This window comes from Micropterus salmoides, unplaced genomic scaffold (genome assembly GCF_014851395.1).
Source record: "Micropterus salmoides isolate LMB-PRFRI ecotype aquatic unplaced genomic scaffold, ASM1485139v1 Ms_hic_scaffold_6, whole genome shotgun sequence".
In the NCBI taxonomy this organism is placed as follows: Eukaryota; Metazoa; Chordata; class Actinopteri; order Centrarchiformes; family Centrarchidae; genus Micropterus; species Micropterus salmoides.
Window position 1 is genome coordinate 33,986,121 of NW_024044348.1, and position 23,831 is coordinate 34,009,951.

Below are 23,831 nucleotides of genomic sequence, written 5' to 3' on the forward strand. Positions count from 1 at the left end.
AATCGAGTTCTGAACCAAACCGTGGATTTTGTGTATCGTTACACCCCTAAGTAGTACCATATGTATCATGTGAACAATGTGTAATACAAACTCTTTCTACAGTATTAGTAGCATCAGTAGTACCATCTTTAACAGCTGGTCTCTCTCCTGGGAAATGTGCTCCGCCACAGAAATGACAGCTCCCATGTAATGTCGAGTGTTTTCCTCTTTCAACACACACTCTTCCTTCTGTCGCTTCAATACACTCATCTTCCTCTCAGCCTTCCTGAATGAGGGCGATAAGAAGGGAATAAGTAAAACAGAATTAAAGAGAGTGAGGGAGAAAAAAAGATGGGACAGAAAGAAAAACAATAAGACAGAAAGGAAAAGGAGGACAGGGGGACAAATAAATTGGAGAAGGGAAGAGATTTAGGAATAATGTAGGAGAGGAAAATGTGTCGGGGATTAATGGAAAGGAACTGGGCAGATAGAGTGGTTGAACACAGGGAACACGGGAGAGACAAAGAGATAACTGGATGACATCCCCGTATGAGACCCTGCCTTCTTTATGTGAGCAGGGTGAAAACACTGCTGGTAAATCAAACACCTTCTGACAGTCTTCACACTTGAGAATGACAAACTCACATTAATCTCAGCTCAGGTCTACTGAGAGCAGAGGAAGGTTCCAGAGACCAGAACAGATTTTAACAGCTGTAATCCTTGACCAAAATGTGTGCACTAAAGGAAAATAGTCTGATCTGAACTATGGTAAGTGCTGTTTAAAAGCCACTCTAGCAACACTGTCTGGACAGTGCGTTAAATAACCGTCTCACACTAGGACTTTTTATGATCATTTTTGGGTGGACTGAGCATATTTTCTAAACATGGGGTAAAACTCTGAAGAAGGGTGATGATCCCCGATCTTCAAAAAACACAGATCTGAGCATTGCTGTAAGAAGAGTGCCATGCTGCTTTCCTACAACCAGGGAAGAAGCCATCAACACATATCTTACTTCAGTATAAACTGGGTGTGTGGTTTAAAAGTTATTTGATTTGATTCAGTGCTTGGCGAGCTAATTTAAGAAGTTCATGTTTTTTCCTTTTTATTTCAATTAAATTTTCTAGGTCACACTTTAATTAGTAAGTAATTATTAGGCTAAACTGTACAACCTTTAAATGCTCTGCACACCCAAAGATGTTTTATTTTATCTGGACTGACTGCACCTCTTTCTAGATTAAAGTCAGATAATGCAGGAAATTATGTGAGTCACTAAACTCCACGTACTAATGAATAATAAAGTTGTGAGCTGCAAACTGGCATGTCATAGGCTTTCTGTGAAAGATTAATTCAGATAAAGAAAGCAGTATATTTAGTACCTGTTGGCTTGTTTGGTGAGCTCTAGCTCAGCCTCCACTCTCTTTATATCAGCAGTCAGGTTGGCTTTGTCCAGAGCCAGACTCCTGTTCTCCTCCTGCAGACTTGACAATCTGAGAAGCAATTCGTCCATCTCACTCTTATTCCTACTCTCCTGCTGCTCCAACTGCCTAAGAACCAAGAGCAGATTGTACAGCACATTATAAGAAAACATCAGGTACTTGTTGAGCTCTTTTTACAAAGTGGATCCCATCCTATAAAATGTACCAGCCTAAAAAAGATTTGTCTTGAGTTTTAATAATCCTGCTAACTTGCATCCTTATGCTACTTATTTTGATTAAGTAATTAAAGCTATGATTCAGCTCTATCACATTAATTTATTCATCACATCCCAGTGATCCCCTCTGTAAATAAAATTGCAATGCCTCAGGTGGTACTCTTTATGGCTCTTCTTCGTGTCTTGTTCTTGTTTTGCTAAAAAGATGATTAGAAGCCCTGGTATTTCGAAAATATGAGAGAATATGAGAACTGTACCACCTTTCCTAACAAACAGCAAGCGAGTATACGTGTCACTAATATAAACTGTTTCATGTTCAGTTCTTCTTTTTCTTGTTCACATTTCACAAAAAAAAGAAAACTATGGTATCCTAGTTCAGGAGCAGAACTGTTTTTAATACAGATTAATTCATCTTACAGAAAAAGAAATATTTAACAAAATGAGACATTGTAGGTACCGTCTGAGTTTCCCAGCAATGTTGCAGTGTTCATCCCAGGTGATGGCATCCTTCAGGCGTCCCTGCAGAACTTGTATCTCCCTTGTACTTTTCAGCACCTCCCTCCTGCTCTCTTCCAAGTCCTCCTCCAAACGCTGCTTTTCCACCTCTAGCAACATCAGCTGCTTAGACACCTTGGAAACTACAGAGAGAGTCAACAGTCAAAATAGAAAAAACAGAGAAAAGGATGCAAGGACACAGTGAAAGAATATTATGCTTAAGTTCCCTTTTGGTTTGGATTTCAAGATGTCCTCTTTATGTAGTTTTTCCCCCTATGGTCCTATTTTTGTGGCAGAACAGCGCAGGCAGCACCATTGGTGCACCGGTGGGAGAAGAGGCGATAACAGGAGAGAGGTTCGTTCAAAACACGTGTTCTACATGTGTGCTTAGAATACCGGTATACGTCTCAGAACCACATCTGTTCACTCACTCAGCTGCCGCTTACAGTATGTTATCCACAGCTGCTGTACACAGTATGAAAAGCATCAATATTAAAGAGGTCATATTATGCTTTTTCCCTCTCCTTTATTGAGTTATATACCTTTTTTTGTGCATGTAATAGGTTTGCAAAGTGAAAAAGCCCAAAGTCCAGCCCAAAGGGAGTTCCCATCTCCCACAGAAAACTCTGCTACATATACAGCTGAACCGAAGCCGTGTTTACCAGCTTCTCACAACCCGCCCTACTTTGATTCTGATTGGCTAGTAGTCCATATCTAGGAACTGTGCATGTGCTACTTCCAACAAAGATCATGTAGAGGCAAGATGTATCACTCCATAGCTAAAACAAAGCCTTCACCACACAGGGTGAAAAGAGGAGCCGCAGCAATGTGCAGTATGACAAAAAACTGTGTTTTTTGAAAATGAAACCATGTAAACATGTTCTGGTACAACCCCTAAATAAGATTATGAACCTGAAAATGAGCACAATATGACCACTTTAAATGCAGTAGAATTATGAGTGAAATGGTGTCAGATTGATGCAATCATATAAACTTTTCACCAAACTATTCTTTTTTCTCTGCTTGTAACATCATTGTAATAATGAACTGCTAATAATGAAAAACCACACAATGTCTCTTTGACTGCAGATTTGCGGTGTTCTGCACCATCAAGACAACAACATAATTTCCTGGAGAAGCAGACTCTTCATTTGCTGAGCTATTGTTGTCATGGGTCATTGTGATTGGCACAGCTGTTTCAGAGCAATGAGACCATTGGTGTGACTGCCTGAGAGTGTATTTATTAATCATGATTCACCACACCCTCTTATCTATACTCACCTTCGCCCAGCCCATTTGCACTTTGCGTTGTTGCGCATCCATAAACCAAAATAGTAGATGTCTTTGGAGATGCCCACACAGCCCACTTTACCCAAGACCTACCACTTTGCCTTTGTTGTTGTACTTGTGGTACTTGTGCAATTAAAAACAGGCCATTAGTCTTCAGAATGTACCTTCAGAATGGTGTCTGCTGTGACTGGCCTTGGCTTTAACATGCTGAGCCTCAAGCTGATCAATCAGAACCTGGTTCTCCTGCAAAACCAGTAAGGCCTGCTGTTGTAGTTGATGACTGTAGACAGAAAGAAGAAAGACAGAGAGAGAGATTACAGCTGGTAAATATGATTAAAGCATAAATGAAACACATTTTACTTTAAAAGCTAGGGTCTAAATGTACATGTAAATCTGATATATTGTGTGTCAGATCTGTGTGTATATATATATAGATAGATATATAGATAGATATAGATATACACATACACACACACACACATATATGCAGGCTGACTGCAGTAACTCTGGCCACCTGTTCCCATTGCCCTGTAGAGTATTTGTAACTCCTCATTATCATTCTTCAGAGAGCTGCTGCTGGGCTGAGGTTACAGACCTCCCTCCTAACTGATTCCTCTGTTTCTCTCCACAGGCTCCACCTTTGGTTTACTTCTTGGAAATGTTGCTTTAGTTGTATTTACCTTGTTTCTTGCACATTACAACACCCTCACACACATCTGTCCATGCATCCATCATCCTCCCCTGACACTACTGAAACCACTGACGCTCATACTCCATACTTTAACACTATTGTAGTTTAAATAAAAATAGTAACTGTAAATGTAAAATACATTAAACATCAAGAAACACAAATATCTCAAACTGCTGCTGTTTCACATAAAAGTGAGTGCAAGTATCTGACTTTTCAGAGCTACTTACACTGAGTAGATACTGTAAATCTGAAGGTATTAGCACAGTAGTAATGGGGTAGATGTAGAGCACAGAAAAAAATGTAAAGGTTTTACCAATCTAAAGTGGTGACAGACAAGTAAGTGCTAACAGTGCTGAACCAGTACACACACAGAGAGTATATTTCTTCTTACCAGTCCTTCTGGCTGACCCCTCCAATCTTAGCAATTTCATCACGGAGACTCTCATTTTCTTTGATCACCTCCTCTACATGAACACGCAATCTCTTCACCTCCTCCTGTGGCAAGCAGAAAAGACACACAAAGACCTCTGATTTCAATGATGCAAGATAAGAAGATTTAAATTGGAGACAGCAAAACATCAACAAATACAAATGTTCTGCCCTACTGTTACCCCTCTGACATGGAAAGATCTACCTAGCGTGGGGTCGGCAACCTTTACTATGTAAAGAGCCACTTTTGGCCAGAAAGAAAACAAAAATACCTGTTTGGAGCTGCATTTCTTTTTTTAGCCCTTTACATGCAGGTACCACAGCCTAGTAGTAAATTAGGATATGAACATTACTAAAAGGTCTAAATGAACATTCATTCATATGTTTTACTACAAGGTGGCTGCAGTAGGCCTATAGGCTATTTATGATTATTTGGCGACTTATGTAACTTTGTAAGTATACAAGTACCGGATTTTAAACCCATAGCTATCTTAGGAGAAGACACCGCTGTTGTGAATTATTTTGGAGTATTATAGCCTAAATTGTTATCATTAATTACTAGAGCAATGGTGGTTTACATTTTCATCTTTTAAAGTGTTATTTTATAGTGTAAAGTTAGGATCACAGTGTTAAAACTCTATAGCTCTGAGTGTATGTGCTCCTTTCTGTATCTAACTGCCCAGGCTCAGCAGTAGCAAGTTCGTGTGCTTTGGGAGAAAAGGGAGGGAGCACAGTAAGGCAGCATCAAAAACACAAAGGAAAATATAGAAGCCGATTTTGTGCAAATTGTATTACAAAACATACATCAATATAGTCCATCACAGTAAGAATGTCCTGTTTCTAGCACGGAGCAAAAACACCAGTTTATTCCATAAAAGTCAGGTTATGGAAGAAATGGCATGATCAAGCGGAGTGCATGCAAAGGACACAGAGAGGACGAGCAGGCAGTCAGGGACTTTCCCAGATTCAGGTGCAGTAGGAAAGAGAGCCAAGAGATGATGTGAAGCCAACAAACAGTCCAAAAGGAGGTGAAAGTCAGTCGTTACATGGTTTTCATGTCGACTCGGGTCTCTATTCTGGTAACAGAATGGGGCTCTATTTTGCACCGATCTCTGACACACTCCGGTGGAACTTTTGTATTCTAATTGGTGTCTGTTTTTGTTGATAATAAAAAGTTCAAGCTTTCTTATCTGGCCCAAGTCTTGAATTTTTACACGACATTAGCGCTATTGAGTTTAGTGCCAGGTGTAGCATGATGACGCATATTTTGGTTGACGAAGGGTTTTGTATTTGATTATATATGCTACATACTTTTACAGTTGAATAATTCAAGGATGATGTTAGGCCTATAACAATGATAGACAAATGTAAATATATATATATTTTTGACAAAGTCGGGGAGCCACTAGAGAGGGGCTTAAGAGTAATGATGTTGCTCGGGAGCCGCAGGTTGCAGACCTCTACACTGGCGAGACAAAATTCTTGACAGCAACTACAGCTGGGAGCAGATGTTCTCTATGATCCTGTACCATGAACCGTGCTTAGTGGGTTAGTCAGCTATCTTTGGGCTGAACTAAGTTTTTCAGTATCACAAAGCTGGCTCACCATGGTAACCTATGCTGCATGGCTAACCTGCGCCGCAGCACGTCAACTTCAGGGGATCAAATGAAAATGTCAACTGCCCTCCTACTGTCCAAACAGCTGACTGGAAAAAAGACCCGTTGACGTTGTGGATTTGTTACCTCTCCCATCAATGTGGAACTGGATTGCACCATGCACAGACACCAAGTGATGCCAGTGATGAGGCAAGTCTTATCCGGCAACTTAATTGTGAAGCATGTGAAGTTCTTTTTTCCTGTAGACTGTCACTTAATGCTTGATGCTTATTTGTCTGATATCAGCACAAGAAGATGCAAATCCCTCTGGTCCATTAAATCACACCTGAGTGTTGGTGTGGTGAGGACAAGTAGAGTTTGTCTGACATTTTGGTTCCTAAACCTTTGATATGCTATGCGGGCCTGCATGGCTCATCATGCAATGATCCAAAATGGCAGGCAAGTCTGCCATCTTCCTCGCTCTCCCCCTCCCATAATGATTCATCTTTATTATTAATTTCAGTAATATTCAGAACTTTGTCAGTATTTGCTGACAACCAAACCTGCCCCTACCAGATCCCAACTCAGCTTTACAGCATATACACTAACATATCGCCAAAAACAATGCTTATGCACACAAGCTTTACTCCACAGGGGACCCACACTTTGAGCTATTCTCCACCACAAAAACAGCAAATTCATAACGGTTAGAAAAAAATATTTATAGGTTTTTGGTTTTGCTATGACTGTCTATATGCCTGCATGTACCACCAAGTGTACAGCAGGTTTTGATCCCATGCATTGTATATATCCAAAGCAGCACATTACCAGTTTATGTCACTGACACACATGCATTCAACCTCTCACACACACACTTTACCTCAGTAGTTTGCAGAAGTGCATCTTTCTCATTCATCCTGTCTTCATAGGCCAGCAGCAGAGGAGATAAATACTTCATGTCCAGCTACAAAAAAGTATAAAGAGATACCAAATTAGCTACAACATTGAATACTCTATTCCCATATATTGTATCTCACAATTTCGTTCTAACTTGGCGGCGCTATTAGCTGACTGAGTCCAGAATGAACACCAGAACCAGGCTCAGCTGCCTCCTCGTGTACACGGCTGGACTGGGACCAAAGACGATGTATGCCAGTTTGACGACAGGGAATAGAGCATCGAGGTGATTATATATATATATATATATATATATATATATATATATATATATATATATATATATATATATAAAAAATGCCTAAAATAACATACCCAAGATAAATCAGCAATAACTCCTCATCCATTAGGCTTAGATGCATAATTCTGGGTCAGAAGCTAAGGAATATGGATCAACAATGAATGAACCTATTTATTTTTTTCTATTAAAGAGTAAATGCAGATGAAATAAAGGAAAATATGACATTTTCATCCTGGCCTGGTAAAATCTATATTAAGTATATATATATATAAAATCTATATTTTAATAGTAATATCACCATTAAAATAATCATCCAGCTCATTATAATGCAACTGAATATCTTCTAATAAATTTAGAATACAACTGTAACTGTAAATTTGATGAAAAGAAACTAATATACAACAGTTATTTCACAATTTTTCAAAAATATACCAGGCAAATGTCCATGTTTTGGCCATATTTACTGTTTATATGTACACTATTTCTCTCCATACAACCACGAACCCAACCATGAACCCTACAACAGTATCCTCAGGTCCTCTGGTAGTGGCCCTTTAATGATCCCTGAAGTATGGACAAAAACTCAAGTTGAGATGTCCTTTTATTATTACTACTGAGATATATTGTAGCTCTGTGACATCAGTGGAGTTCTACTTTTAATCATCCCAAGAGTTCTCCCGTAGCAAAGAATTACATCACTAAAGTCCCACTGTAGATCATAATGGAATCTGTAGCGAGTAGCATGTAGCTGCAGTACCGGAGGCCGCAGTTTCAGGACCCTTGTTTACTTTGATACTGCCAGCTAGCTATGTTACTCTTTACAGCCCCCCGAAGCCCTTACCACAACCACCACCGAGTGTGTGCCTAAACCTAAGTTATTGATTATATGCATGTCGACCGGTCAACCCTACAGCTGCGCACATCGGCCGTGCTAGCAGACAAGGTTAACCTCCTTCGTGTCGTTGTGTATTACCACCACCACTCCACTAGATGGCACTGTCGCAAAAGAACTAGGGTCCTAGAACAGCAGTCCCAGGATTGTGGGGGTCCTGCAGCTTCATACTATTGTCTGTAGCGCCTAATGACATCACTTAAGTTACTATAGCTCTCACTGACATCCCTAGTATTCTACTGTTGTTCACAATTACAGTTTTCTATTGTAGCTCACAATGACATCAATGACATGTATACTTTAGCTTACGATGACATGACCACCTGACCTATTACATTTTTGTTACATATTTTGTTGCATATTTATAAGATCACTGTTAGTTAGTGCATGTTAATGATGAATTCTCCACACATGCCAAAGTTAGAGTTCCACAAGGTTCAGTGCTTGGACCAATCACCTTATACATGTGCATCTCAGAAAATTAGAATATTGTGGAAAAGTTCCTTTTTTCCGCAATTTAATTCAAAAAGTGAAACTTTTTAATTTAAGACACTTAAAGTGAAATATTTCAGGCCTTTTTTTTGTTTTAGTCTTGATGATTAAGGCTTACAGTTCATGGAAATTAAAAATCCATATCTCAAAATATTAAAACATTAGAATAAAGAATGCCAGATTTAACCAATCAGTTAGTCACAGTGGAAGGTAAATCTGAACCATATCAGGTGCATATGGGCTATATTTTATTGATATATTCAGCAGGTGTCCAGTCATTGTGGACAGATAGTGAACAACCTGGCATTCTGATTTGAGAGATAAGCTAACCTAATAAGATAACCTGGGTCCATGCTTACAAACTGTCAGACTGCTTGTGTATCAACAGACTGAGCACATATGATTTTACATGTAAAATCCATTTCATGAGATAGAGAAAGGACCAGCCACATTCATTTGCTGACAAACAGTTTAGTTATCATTCAGCTGAATTCAAAAATGACTTAAACTAGGCAGCCATGTTTAACAGGCTATTAACTAGCCATAAGGTTAGACTGTTGGAATAGTCTGTACTGTTCTGCAATATCATTTCATGTCCTCTACAACTATATTTGGATACTGACCAGCCAGGGAGGAGGAGATCCTGTCTTTGGTAAGCCACTGATTCTGGAACTCTGGGTAAGAAATAGAAAGCAAATAAAGTTAGTCATCATACCATCTCAGCCATAGTTAATATGGTCCACAAAGTAAATATATATTGATAACATGTTGATAGAACCACAGGATTCAATTCTAGTATAGTAAGTATGACTACACCCGTTGTGCAATTTAGATCACAGATGAAGATGATGTTTTATATTTTGCTGCTTCTTGTGTGCTTGTGCAATTTCACAGGGAAGCTAAATTTTAACAGCAAAGCACAAATGGGGAATAAAGGGTAAATGTCAATATTTATGTGATCTATGGAATGAGCCATAGTTATATTCTAGCCTGGCTAATTAAACCGATTTCAGACTTATCCTATAATTAATTACTGCATTATTCTACTATAAACTACCCCTTAATCTTATCCTTCATTCCTTCCATTCATGAGCCACAGTTCAGCTGTCAGTAATGAGGCTAGCGGCTACAGAGGACCTAAACTTGTAGCGATGAGAGCAGGAGATGTCTTGGTGTGAAGACATAGCATGAGGTAGCTATGATTAAAACCACAGACCAGCTTTCTTCTGTAGTGTAAAACACAACAACCCAGACTGGACAGACAGCCACAGGCAGGAACATGTAAAAAAATCAAATGGAAAGACAGACTTACTCAGCTGGGTTCTGCTTCAAAGGCAGATTTCTATCTTGGTTATGAAGAAATGTTTTTTTCAGTGCTAAAGCTGTGACAATAAAATGATGTACTGGTAATAGATTCTGTACAAAAGCTGATTAAATTAGACTAAGGGGGGTGATAAAAGGATAACAGTTTAGAAAAAAACAGACTGAAACTTCACCTGTTGGTGAACAGAGCAGAGGAAGAGGGTACTATAGAACACACACACCTGTTTTCATTTATTCTGGCAACTTATGATGGAGTAAGACAAGCTGATTGATAACAGAAAGGTTCCTGCTGTCAGGGAATTGAGAGCATAATATAATAATAATAATCAACGTTCTTTGCAATAAAGAGATTATATGCACCAAGTGCTTCTCAAGAAAATAGACAAAGAATGCCATAATTAATTTCAAAAAGTGTAAAATGATACTTGATAATAAAAAAAATAATGTTAAAAATTAGGAAAGTCATAGCTAGTTAGAGGTTACAGTGAAGAGATAAATTTTTAGCTTTCTTTTCAACTTATTTAGCATCTTGCTTCCCTGACATCTATAGGTAGTGTGCAGTATTTACAGTGAGAATAGTAACAGACCACGGGAGCTCCCTTGTGCAAACCCAAAACAGATCTCATGTTTCTCAGACACATCATCCCAAAGATTGACGTAAAACTTTCCTTTGTTTGTATGCTTTGAACCAGTTTAACACACAGTCAGGAAGACCAACCAACTTTTCAAGACAACTGATTAGGATATAACGGTCAGTCATATCAAACGCTGTGCTTAGGTCTAAGGGGACAAAAATTTTCATCAGAGTTTAGTCTGAGGGTGCTGATTATTTTAGTAAGAGCAGTGTCAGTGCTGTGGTATGCTCTAAAGCCTGATTGAAAGTCCTCCAGGATATTATATTCTTTAACAAAGGAGTTTATTTTTACAGAAACTCTTCAGGTATCTTACTAATGAATGGAAGGTTGGATATCGGCCTATAGCTGGTCAGTGCATTACCTTCTATGTTGGCTTTCTTTAGTAAGGTACAACAGCTGTTTTGAAGGCATATGTGTTTATAATCTTTCTAGCATGACATGAAACAATGTCGAGCACGCTTTTAAAAATGCTGTAGGTACAGGGTCAATACATGAGGTGGAGTTACAGTCTTGCAAAGCTCAGTTAATGTAATACAGGTGAATTTTCCCTCTTTTGAAAAAGGGTTTGCTGAGGGCTTCTGTGACTAGCAGCACTGCACACACTAATTTAAGTTATTTTGTTAATGAAGAACAATGCAAGTTCTTCACAACTGATAACTGCAGACAGTGTCGAAGAGAAATTTGCTTCAGCTTTGTCATCTAGGAATATTTCTTTAACCAAAAATTCACTTTTAGTCTTTGAATTCCCTTAGTGTTAGCCTTTTTAAGGCTGGCTACATTACTCTTCTGACAAAATTCAATAAACATAAGAACTTCAGCAATATACAAGATGAGGTACTACTCAAAAAGCAGAGGTGATATCTTGTAGCTCTTCATACCTCCTGTTTGGACAATGGTCTGAAGCGGGTTTGATAGCGGCTGAGCTCCACATTCAGACGGTGAACTGTGAATTTGAGGGCGTCATTTTCATCCACCAGTTCCTGAGCATGTCGCCTCAAATTTTGTAGCTCTGCCTGTCTGCCTGTAAGCACAGGACATTTATAAATGTTTTTGAGACATTACATGATGTTCTTATTCAGATTACTATGAAATTTCAATAGAATTCATTAGAATAATTAATAGATCTCTAAAGATTACCATAAATCACAAACAAGAACAGGCAAATTCAAGGGCATAGTGGCCTTACAATATTCGTTTCAATACAATAGCCATATTCATTATTATAGTTTCAGGAGGAAGGAACAGCAGAGGACTGGTGTCTAAACTAAAAAAGATAGTATATGGCAGGATGGCCTAATGACGTCTTTCTTCAACATGGGTTTGGCTCTCCATGTGGTGTGCTGGTTGACCCTGAACCTATAATTAAGAGTACATAATCAATGCTTTACTAGCAGATACTGGCAGTAGAACTCCAGTATTTGTTCATGCTGCTTCTTTCTGCCCACCAGGGGGTCAGGGTCTCCAACCACCACGCCAACCTGCTACACATTTAAACTGCCAAATTTCCATCCTCCTTTCACCCCTGCACATGCATCTATCTGTTGTGACTCACTGCTTCCTTCCTTCCCTTCATCCCTTTTCCCCAGCCACTCCTTCTTTCACTCTATTGATTTTCTTTCTCTCTCCCCTAATTACTGTCTTTCTGACCATCTGTATATCTCCTGGCAATGGCTCCTCCACTCTACCTGCAGATGACTTCAGGTTTGAGGAGGCTTGGCTGTGACTGATCTCCTGCTCCAGCCGTTGCAGTCTCTCCTCCAGTAGCTTTTGTTGATCTACCATCCTGGTGTTCTTCTCTGGCAGGGCCCGCAGATCCTCCCTCTGCGCCTCACTGTACGCCTTGCTGGGCTCTGGAGACAGCTGGTGGGGGTGTTGTGAGTTTTTGGCTTTGTTGGGTTGGCTGGGGTGGTCGGTGGTTAGGATGGGTAGCACGGCTGAAATAGGGAATGTAAATACTTTTAGTGGCAGTACATGTACATATTCTAAATAGAATAAAAGGAAATGTACAGTATTCCTAAAAAGGTATCTCAGAAATACATTCTTGTTGTTATATATTAAATACATAATTTCTGGAACTTGGAAAATCTCTGGACTATATAAAATGACTAAAACTAACAACTGTATTAGAATACAGTGTTAGTAATAATGTAACCAGCATAGGGTATACCCGTGGATGTGTGTGGTATGGTGTTGGGTGTTTATTTTGTCACAGTAAAACAGAAGAAATAGACACAAATACAAAAACCCAAGCAGGAACACTAGCACTACAAGGGGAAGTGGAAGGGAGAAAGGAATAAGGAAAAGAGCAAGGTAGCATGTTGCAATAGTCCTTAATGGCCACCAATGCCTTTCTCATTTGAGATGAGAAATCTTAGCATGGAAGCTTATAGAAACAAAAACTCAGTGTCATGCAGAGCTCCCTAGAAATAACATCCAACAATATATATGTTTGTATTTTAAGGATCATGTTGCAATTCACCTTAAATGCTGCTGATGCCCTTCTCATTTGGGACTTTAAACTGCATGCTATGTAAATGCCCTCAAATGGACATAGAACATAATACACGCTTGCTACTGAATGCAACTTGCTTATACTAGAAGTTGTTCATGTATCTCAGAGTTTGGCAAAAAGATAGGCATGACAAAGGGTACAGTACTACAGATTCTCACTATAATTCCCATCAGAAAATACAGCACATATTTAGCCCAGAGAGGGCAGCATGTCCAACAGCAGTGTGCAGCAGTGAGCAGTATAATTGGTCAACAGTGGCTTATGGTAGGTAGAAACTAATCACACAGTACGTATTGGCTGATTGTTTAGCACGCACTACATGTTTATTTTGCCTGATCTAAAGCAAGCCTTGTTTTTTTACTGTTACTGTAAATCAAAAGATGGCTAATCCCGCTACCGCCCCTGGATTTACAGACTTGACAGATTGCACAAAAGGTGTGTTTACAGTTTAACTCTGCATTTACTGAGCAAGAAAGGGAGAAGCAAAGTGGACTGTCTAATTCAAGTTCAATATACAGAGAGGGGAACCACATAAATCAAGTTTTTCTTTATCATGTATTCACCAAAAGAAAAAATATTAATCAAAAAGACAAGCAAGACACACAGCTGTCTACTGTACGAATAACACCTACATGGCACATCTCTCAAACTTCCAGGGCTCTTCCTGAAAGAGGCTTTCTTCTTGGAAGAATCACCGCTGGTTTCAGGAGACTGGACAGTGGTTTCCTCAGTGAAATCTGGGAGATAAGAAAAATCGTGGCATCATTAAAGCAATAAAAATGCAGCAGTAGTACTTGGCCCTATGTGCTTTATTACATAACACAATTTTTCCATGAACTGCATATTATTCTGTTTAAATGACTTTCCCCATAGCTTGAATGTGTTACTTTACATCGTGATCAGCCTGTGTGTAGCACACAAAATTCAGTGATTAAGGTAGGAGCATTTTAGTCACGTAAAAAAAAATGTAATTTAGCACAGCCAAAAGCCTGCTCTGGTAATAACTATAATGAGGCTTTCAATTTAGCTCTGATGTAAGGCTATATTATGGCTGTTACAAAACTAAATGTTGGTTAAATAAGAGCTGTATCTTCTTCCTTAGCTAAGTCATTAGAGTCATTCTGAAATAAAGGTGCATGCGTCTCTTTGTTTTTTATATTACTCACCCTCTAAATAGAAATGTGTACATCTCTGTTAGACAGGTTTAATGGATGTTTACATCAAAAGTGTGTCATTACTGAGAGCTTCATAGCTTTCTTTTTTTGAATTTCAAATCACACTCCAATTTGGATGTGCACCAACATTACACCATACATTTGTTTGCTGCATGTTGTTGAGATGTTCATAGTACATTTGCTACATCAAGTTTCTTCTGTAAGTTGACAATTAATAATTATAAGCAACTACTTTATGATACTGATATTGCTGTCTATTTACTGACGCCTGACCTATGCGCCTGACACAACATTGTCTGTTGAAGTTAATGTTACCACCCCTTCATATCAGTGGTCACAAACACCAGGAATGCTACTAATGTAATATGTAAACTGAGTGGACCCTAAAAATTTAGAACAGTCAGACAGTATATTAGCTAATGACTAGTGGTATAACCTATATATGTTAATAAATATACAAATGGTGAAATGTTTTTATTTTAAAGGGTACTGGCTGTTTTGAGTACCGTATAAAATCTCTGGATCAGCGCTGAAAACTAACTAATAATATGAATGGAAACTCACAGTCAAGATCAGTAAATATTTAAAAAGTTATCTGTCAAATGTATACAAAAATCCAGGCTTTGGAGTAATTTCTTATCTATTGCAAGAAGGCTTGTTGGTAATCACTGAATTCTGGTCTCATTCAGATCACTGATTTGAATGAATTGTGGAGGGTACAATATGAAGGCAACTGCTAAATTTCACTACACTCATCCTTCATTTTGTCCTATTTATAGGTGGGTTATGTTGCCACTACGGACAGATTATGTGTTCATACACACGTGTGCTATCTGCCAATACCAGTGTCCACCCATCTCCCATTAGTGTGAAGTCAGTACCTGGAGAAGGCACTCTTTTGCTAGACATTTGAGTCGGCTGGGGTGTACTGCTCTGCAAGACAGACAGGCAAAACAAACACACAGGCAGTCAGAGAGATAAGTCTTTTCAAAAAGATTTCCAAAGCCCCGCTGCCTGGATCCCTTTTGTGCACTCCTATTTCAGATACCATTGCATTTATGGCCATTGTCAAAATGTGGACAATAAGATCTTGTCAGCGCCTTTATTGCTGCAAATCTTCAGAGACACATTGAAGCAATGTGAATGAGTCACAGCCGCGAGTTCAGTGTAGGGAAGACTGGCAGTTGAAACTGAAAATGTGGTAGGCTAAAGAATGACAACTGCTCTGTGACAAACTATAACCCGATTATTTCCAGATTTTTAAGTCTAATGGCTTAAGGCACAACTATCACGATAAGAAAAGAAACTATGTTCATATACACCATTGCCAGTTCATTAGGTACACCTATCTAAAATGAATGCAGTCTAATACAACAGTCCTGTAATAAAGCCTCCCTTCATGAAGATTATGTTTACATCTTGATGAAACTGTATAGACAGGTGTTGATTCAAGTGTATTGACATTTAAAAGGCTGCAGTTTGTGGTGCTGTTGAACTTGAATTTCACAAAATAATAGAAACAGCTGTTAGTTTTAGCTAAGTGTGCATAATAAACTGGCAAGTGAGTGCATTAAAAAATACCAAGGAGTGATTTTCTACTATCCTCACCCTGAATGATAAAGAGGGCAGCTGATGAATGTGTCTGTCTGTTTACGGTCCAATAGATATATGAGGGTCTAGTCTGATGTTACGGATTTGTAAGGGGGTACATCGTTCTGTTAAAATAAACTGCATAGACTACTATACTAGGTGCTCATCTTAGATAATGGTACAAGGAATAAAAAACATCATGCCCTATGCGTCTTTAACTAGTGACTGCCTGGACAACTGACAGGGAAAATAGAGCCCTTTGGGACAATTATAGGTTAGCAACCCAATGTAGCAGTATACAGTACAAAGACATGAATAGAACAATATCCCAAGAGCCAAAGAGAGCAGGGATACCGTTGTATGTCACAGTTAGTGACTATGTATCAGAGTCAGTAGTGGACAAGTCATTTTTCAATTCAACTTACAGGGTTAAAATAAATTATCGCCATCTGAATTGCAGAGGCAGAAAAATTATGTTATATGTTATGGGGAGAAGTGTCAGCAAATAAATTAATTACATGCACAAATACAGAAAACCTGTGATGGCACAGGAAAAAAATTATTGGAAAAACAAAAGGATATCTCACACTGCAAGCTAGTCCTTAAAAATGACTACTGAGCTGAATCAAAAACTACACAGATCCTCTCTCTACAGCACAAGACTCAACAGATATCCATTACCTTTATTCTGTGTACAACTGTGCCTCCCAGTGGACCAGACTGGTGTCACAATACCCACACTTAGCTTCAGAGATATCATAAACTGTATGTACCAAGTACAGAAAATATTTTAGACAGAATAGTTATCCTTCCTCAAAATAGACTTGAGTCATGTAAGGAAGAGCACAGGTGTAACTGATAACATTATCTCTGTCTCAGAAGGCCATTCTAGTGTGACCCCTGTTTCCATCCAGGGGGTCCCTGTGGACATTGTGGAGGATTACAAATACCTGGGAGTGCACATTAACAATAAACTGGACTGGGCCAAGAACACTCAAGCCCTCTACAGGAAGGGCCAGAGCTGACTCTATTTTCTGAGGAGCCTGAGGTCCCTCAACATCTGCAGGACAATGCTGAGGATGTTTTATGAGTCTGTGGTAGCCAGTGCTATCCTGTTTGCTGTTGCATGCTGGGGCAGCAGGTTGAGGGTAGCAGACTCTAACAGACTCAACAAACTGATCCACAAGGCCAGTGACGTTGTGGGGGTGGAGCTGGACTCTCTGTCGGTGGTGTCAGAGAGGAGGATGCTGTCCAAACTACATGTCATGTTGGACAATGTCTCCCACCCACTCCATGACGTGCTGCTCAAACAGAGGAGCACTTTCAGTGCAAGACTTGTCCCCCCAAAATGCACCACAGAACACCACAGGAAGTCATTCCTGCCTCTGGCCATCAATATAACTCCTTGCTCTGAGTGGGTGACACAAGGGCCCTTAATTAGTTATATTATAGTGGATATTATTACTTGTTCTGTGCAATATTATCTGTTTAATAATTAATGTGAAATATTCTCTGCTGCTGTTCATTCAGTATTACTGTTTACCAAAATAATTCTTTAATACCATAATGATTCTTTACCAATACCCACACTCCTTTATATTTTTCTTTATATCTTATATTTATACTCTCATATTTATATACTCTTTATTCTACCTACTTTAAATTTTTTATTCCTGATGCCTCGATAAGTGCACAACTGTGACAAAAGAATTTCCCCTGGGGATCAATAAAGTATTTCTGATTTCTGATAAACACAGGGCCCTGGAATTGGCTTACCTAAAATGCAAAGTGAACAACACATGTGCTCTTCCTGCTATGACATGTAAATATTTCAGTCATAAAACTGGTCTTTTGGCTCTAGTCCTCTGTTGGCCACTAAGCTATCCCAGTTGGATGTTAACTACTTTGCTAAAAAGCTCTTTGACAGCAGTTATATATGGTGGGGAGAATATTTCTCATTTGCTTTCAATGAAAACATTTTTTTTCAACTGGGATTATAAACACCAACGCCCTCGTCAGAAACATGTTTACTTATAACAATGGCATCTTTGTGTAGACTCTCACCTTAGGTTTTAGCGGCAGGGCATAGACAGGTTCTGTGATTGGACATTTCTCCCCTCTGTCCAGAGTCTGGTAAACATGTTCTTCCCTGTCCTCTTCATTCTCCACCTCCTCTTCCTTGTCTTCCAACTCCTCCTCTGAGTGGTCAGGGGAGGACAGACGTGGGCGGCTTGCTAAATCTTCTGACCATCTGTCTCTGAGGAAGGTAAGAAAGTAATATCTCACAGTAACACTTCACTTAACTGCAATAGGCCTTCTTCACAGTAGACATTTTGACTTGTCGACGTAGAAAAGGCACAGGTGTTAACATTAATAATGGGACACTTCTATTCAAGTGTCCCAGCAAGCCATGACAATACAAGCGCCCAAAAACAAAAACAGCTAAATGGAATTCAGCCATCATTCATTTTATTATTTACACCTGTGCTTTTCCTATTGTAAGCTTTTTTCTGTAAGTTATTTGTTTAAGAAAGCAGCCTTCTGAGTACTTTGCTTAGTCACATAAGTGCAAATTCGGAGTACAAAAACTCAATAGATTGGCCAGCATATGAGGAATTAGTGAAATTTTCCCATCTAAAATCAGTATAGTTCACAAAAATCCCATATCATATTATCATTTAAAAGAGTTTTTTTTTTTTTTTTTTTTTTTTTTTTAAGAATAATTTGTCACAAAGCTTGTGATAATACTGGTGTATCTGCCAAAGGAAGTTTACCTGGTGTAAAGTGCTCTGCTGATGTTTGACTCAGATATGAAGGACTCTGATTGATCACTCTCAGAGAAAGACCTTGGCATAACGGGGGGGATGGCCCATGTCTGTCCAGTGAGCGAAGAAGACAAGATGGCTGCTGCTAAGGCTGATCTGTGGATGGGCAGACATAATTCATATGAGGAGAGACAGACACTTTGTGTAACATAAGCACAAGAAATTCATGGTGCTCTCATCATATTTTCACATCATAATTTACTATGTCAACATTGATGCAATACATTTGTTAGAAAAAGGGGAATCTGGCTCAGTTTCCCTAAATTGATTAGGCTGGTGAGACAGGAAATGTTGAGGAATCCTACAGAGAATATTGTTAAAGAGGAAGTTGTTTCCTATGAATTTAATGTGCAGTTGTGCACAAACCCTGCAAGAACGTTTCACTACTGCGCATTCTGATATGAATTTAATCAAATGTGGATAATTGGCTAATTTCCCATTGGAACTTACAAATACTACAACTACTACAAAACAGTGGTTTAACAGAGTCAGGGGAAACAAAGCAAAATGAAAGGATGTTGGAGGTGATCGAGAGTGTTAGGTACCTGGGTCTCTCAGGGGAGGGATTTGGGCTGCGTGGGGGTGGGGTACGAGGCACAGCAGGCTTGGGAGCAATGGAGGCAGCAGGGACCAAACCATGAGCTATATGCTTCTACACAACACACCCAGAGGAAGGTTAGGGGATGAGGTCAGCATCACACAGACATAAAAACACATTAACACACACAGCGGCTATATGGGTGGGAGGTGAAGGGTAGAAAGGATGATTAACGTTACAGCATCACAACGTGACCACCTGATCAAGGAGACAGCGGGCTGTGCTCAAACTATCTGTTACAGCAGTGGACTTGTTCTACTGGAAACACCACAGTAACTGTAACCTCATATCACAGCAGCAGAAAAGTAACGTTAAGTTAACTTAGTGGACAATAAATCCATCAGTTTACCCGCAGGTTTACTTTTGGTCAACAAAATAATCCATACCCAATGTGTTAACGTTGCAAAACTGGTGTTACCAAACGTTAGCTTAAATAATTCTGAAAATATGATTTAATATAACTTAACCGAAGTTATCCGACTAGCGTGGTTTCAATGGCAACTAGCATAACATAATGTTAGCTAGCGTTGAATGGAAAAGGCACTTTGACGGTTAACGTTGAACGTAACGTTACCTTGTACCTCGTAACTTTAGCTAACGTTAGCTAGTACTAGGACATGGTTCGTTTATTTTACAAAAGACGCAAGACTTACATAATCCCTGTCTTTCTCCCTCCTGAAGCTGAATTTTAACATAGTGAAAATGGGTTTTTGATTTCACCCTTGCTTCCCTAGCAAGAGTTATTGTTTAGGTTACGCAAACAGCTTGACTCGTATACCGAACATTCTTTCAAACTGAATTAGAAATGTTTACTTTCCGCCTGCACCCTAAAACGACAAAGCAAAATGAACAAGCTAACTATAATCAACAGGCTGGCTGCTGGCGGATTCTTCGTATCTAGACGCTTCACCACAAGCGGGCACCTCGGTACAAAAGTGGTGCTGATTGGCTAAAGCCGAGGACAGGAGCCAATCAGCGACTGGTATAAGTCACCTAGCAACGATAGCCGTCCCGAACAGCGCCCAGGACAACAGAGGGCGATGTCTTTCCATTTAATGTCATCTCCTGCCTCAGTACGTAGGGCTGTTGTCTTTCTTCATCAATAAACTATTTATCATCATTATTTATCATACATACAATATAGAGAATGCAATACCTGCCTAAAATAACATTTTAGTAATGCCTTTTAAAGTAAACACACATTACCATTACATTATGACGCCTATCTTCAGTCCAGTCCACCTTATTCTTAACATGTTTTAAACAGTTTTATACAGCTGCAGAAACATGGCATACAAACTAAAATAAAGATGTGGCCACTACTTTTCAAAGTTTCCTAAATATCCCCATATTTATCAAAGATGAGTGATAGAATTGAGGTTTTCCAAACATGCACAGATGGACACAACACATTTTGTCATAATAAAATCCATCTTGTTTCAATACCCACCTGTCATGTAGGCCTACAGGGTGATTGCAATAACACACTACTACTACTGCCTGACAATTTTATCAAGTGCTGCCCTTAGCACTTAATAATGGTGGAAGTATGAATCCTATAACCAATAGGATTGCAATATCCACATCTCCGGTTAAAAGCCTCCCCACACATACTCTAAATCAAGTTGGTTTTTTGTTTGTTTTTTAAAAACACACATTAAGTTGCCAGACATTGCACATAGACTATGAATGGCATGAGTGAAGAAAGGCCTGATGGGTAAAACTTAATCACATGATGTTTCTCTTCTGTTTCAGTGACAGCAGATTAGGATGTCAGGTGATCCCAGGCCATACTCAAAACCCATGAGTGTTGGCTTAGTGCGTGTGTGTGTTGGCTCACATAGGGCTGTGGTCAAACTTCATTCCAGTCATTTCCAACCAGCTCGGTAGTTTCAACCACCGAGATACACAGAACCACAAATATATATTTTTCTAGATCCAGGAAATTAGTTTGGTCCCCCTCTTTTATTGAGATTTTAGTTTACACATATGACACAAAGACTTACAACCGAAGCATTCATACCACAGTTGCTATGCAGCACAAAGTACGTAGAAAGAACCAAAGGCAACCTGAAACCTCTAGAACAGGTACCATAACCCTCCGCATATATTTAGAAGGCATTTAAAATCACTATGCACTGTGAAATGCATCATCTGTGTAGGTATACATGCCTCTTTTAGCACACTTAGTTAGCACTTATTAATATCAATTACTGCACATTTTTATATATTTGTGACACTTTCATGATTTAGCATAAATGGCACTTAAGACACCACATTAGGTAAACAGACAGTAAAGAGTGTTACATATTCTCAGTGTTACTGTTGAAAAACACATACATTAAAATGTCTTTTTATAGAAAAAAATGTACCAGTATATAAGTTCACCAAAGGATTAAGCAAGGCTAGTAAAATACATTCCTTCAAGAAACCAACCAAGAAATCCAACGTGCAAAAATTCACTTGACCATTCACAAACTAGTACTGAAACCTACAACTTTACAGGTAAATATATATATATATTTGTGTGCATTTTATTCCATAAATAATTTAATCATCAAATGTGTATAGGAATCTACTTTGTAGATAAAGACATAGTCCAACACTGCAAAGTGTCAGTAAAATGTGGGACATGACTAGGATTAAGACAAGTGGAGACAAATAGAAACCTGACTGTGGACTTTGATCGTAGTCACTGTTGGGTGACCGGCTATTCAGTTAAAACGCAGGAATGTCATCAGTCTGTCCACATTCTTCCCTTCTGGAGACAATATAATGTTAAACAACATAAAGATTCACATTAACAGAGAGACACAGAGCTAATGCTCTTCTTACAAATGGACAAACTGCAGGGTAAGAGGAGTAGGATGGTAAATGGTACATCCTGGCATATCAGGGACATGGAGGCATTTTGGTCTGTGGCATAACTGGTACATTAAGCAATCCTAAAATACCAATATTTCCATTTACAATGTGTCCCAGGCATGACACTAAGCAGAAACAATAATCCACAAAGGCTGTCTCACAAATACAAAAGTGACAATAATACATAACCATGTGTGTGTGTGTGTGTGTGTGTGTGTGTGTGTGTGTTTTTTTAGCAGCTTATAGAACGTTGCATTCATCAACTCTCCCCAGACAAACAACTGCACAGCACAGTTTGTTTTGGCCCAATTACTGTTTAACACAGTGCAACAAGGTTCAGAACATCTACATATCTATTTAGAACATATATGTATTTCAAACCCCAAAACTGAACAGTATCGATTCACTGCAACAAATATCCTGGCAATGGCAGGATCCTTCACATATACAGTATGAAACAGACATGCACTGAGGATATACAGAGAACATAACTGCACAGTGTACAGCTACATCAGTATACAATGGAACTAACATGGGACCGTTTAAACCACAATAAAATTACGCCCTTGCTTTCAAATACCAACCGACGCTGGGTGTGTTTGTACAACTTTGTTTTCGTCCTTCAATTCGTCTGGAGCATTTCTTCAAGAAAACATACTGAGATGAAATTTGTCAGGTGTGTGTGTGTGTGTGTGTGTGTGTGTGTGTGTGTGTGTGTGTGTGTGTGTGTGTGTGTGTGTGTGTGTGTGTGTGTGTGTGTGTGTGTGTGTGTGTGTGTGTGTGTGTGTGTGTGTGTGTGTGTATATGTATATAGACTGGAATGATAGCTGTTTTTCCCCCCCACTACAGTGCCGTTGTACTGTGCTGTACGCATACTGGCATGGTACAGAATGATTTCCCATTGTTTGTGAGCAGTCCAGTTTACTTTAGATACTGCACAGTGCTGGGAAGGTGCCCATGTACAGTACCAACAAAGGCAACAGTATATGGCACGTCCTCTTTCCAAGGTAGCTGGAAGAAATGTCATCATTACATAGGTGACATCCAAGCTAAATACACTACTGCTAAGTATTCCAGTGGAAACAACAAAGGGCACTGGTACTGTACCATAGCACGTCCAGTATGGGTACAACACAGTACTGTATAGAGCCGTACCAGGCTTAATCTGCGTACTGCACGATGCTTAGTAGAGTGCGCTGTCGTTGTAAGAGCTGGGGAAGGTGGGACAGGGTTTGTTCCAGGGAAGGGCGCCGGAGTGGTCAGCTGTGGGAAGGCTGAGGGTGCTGGCGCTCTTCAGCTTGTTCTTCAGACCCCAGCTGATGAAAGATGACTTCTTGGTTACTTTGCGGGACTTGGGGTTCTTGTTGTCGTCATCATAGGCCAAACAAATCATGGAATAGGTCTTAGGCAGGTTTCCACAGAAGGTAGCGCTCTTGGTAGGCTGTGTAAAGATATTGATAGTGACATTTAGTGAAAAGAGGAGAAATCTGACAAACTATCCATGCTGTTCAGTCATCTGATACCAATTTTGTTGTCACTATTTGTCAATCAAGGATACCAGATGGATTACTATTCTCTCAGCCAATAAGGAAGGA

At 39.3% G+C, this 23,831-nt stretch overlaps 2 protein-coding genes across 3 annotated transcripts in view; both read right to left on the reverse strand.

Annotated features, from left to right (window-relative positions):
* cep89 (centrosomal protein 89) overlaps positions 1-20,436 on the reverse strand; it is a 73,508-nt gene extending 53,072 nt beyond the window's left edge. The window contains exons 1-15 of the mRNA XM_038700761.1: positions 20,025-20,436; positions 19,319-19,425; positions 18,723-18,869; positions 18,013-18,205; positions 15,240-15,291; positions 13,816-13,920; positions 12,357-12,605; positions 11,550-11,692; positions 9,337-9,387; positions 7,012-7,095; positions 4,499-4,602; positions 3,581-3,696; positions 2,089-2,269; positions 1,357-1,524; positions 124-265 (exon numbers count right to left, since the gene is read on the reverse strand). Of these exons, the coding sequence (XP_038556689.1) occupies positions 124-265; positions 1,357-1,524; positions 2,089-2,269; positions 3,581-3,696; positions 4,499-4,602; positions 7,012-7,095; positions 9,337-9,387; positions 11,550-11,692; positions 12,357-12,605; positions 13,816-13,920; positions 15,240-15,291; positions 18,013-18,205; positions 18,723-18,869; positions 19,319-19,425; positions 20,025-20,066 (1,884 nt within the window). The 5' untranslated portion in view covers positions 20,067-20,436. The remainder of the gene's footprint in view (positions 1-123; positions 266-1,356; positions 1,525-2,088; positions 2,270-3,580; positions 3,697-4,498; positions 4,603-7,011; positions 7,096-9,336; positions 9,388-11,549; positions 11,693-12,356; positions 12,606-13,815; positions 13,921-15,239; positions 15,292-18,012; positions 18,206-18,722; positions 18,870-19,318; positions 19,426-20,024) is intronic.
* An 881-nt stretch (positions 20,437-21,317) lies between these two features.
* Positions 21,318-23,831, reverse strand: part of rhpn2 (rhophilin, Rho GTPase binding protein 2) — a 28,832-nt gene continuing 26,318 nt past the window's right edge. For both annotated transcript variants that reach the window (XM_038700763.1, XM_038700762.1), the window contains exon 15: positions 21,318-23,677. In XM_038700763.1, coding sequence (XP_038556691.1) covers positions 23,420-23,677 — 258 coding nt within the window. In that variant the 3' untranslated portion in view covers positions 21,318-23,419. The remainder of the gene's footprint in view (positions 23,678-23,831) is intronic.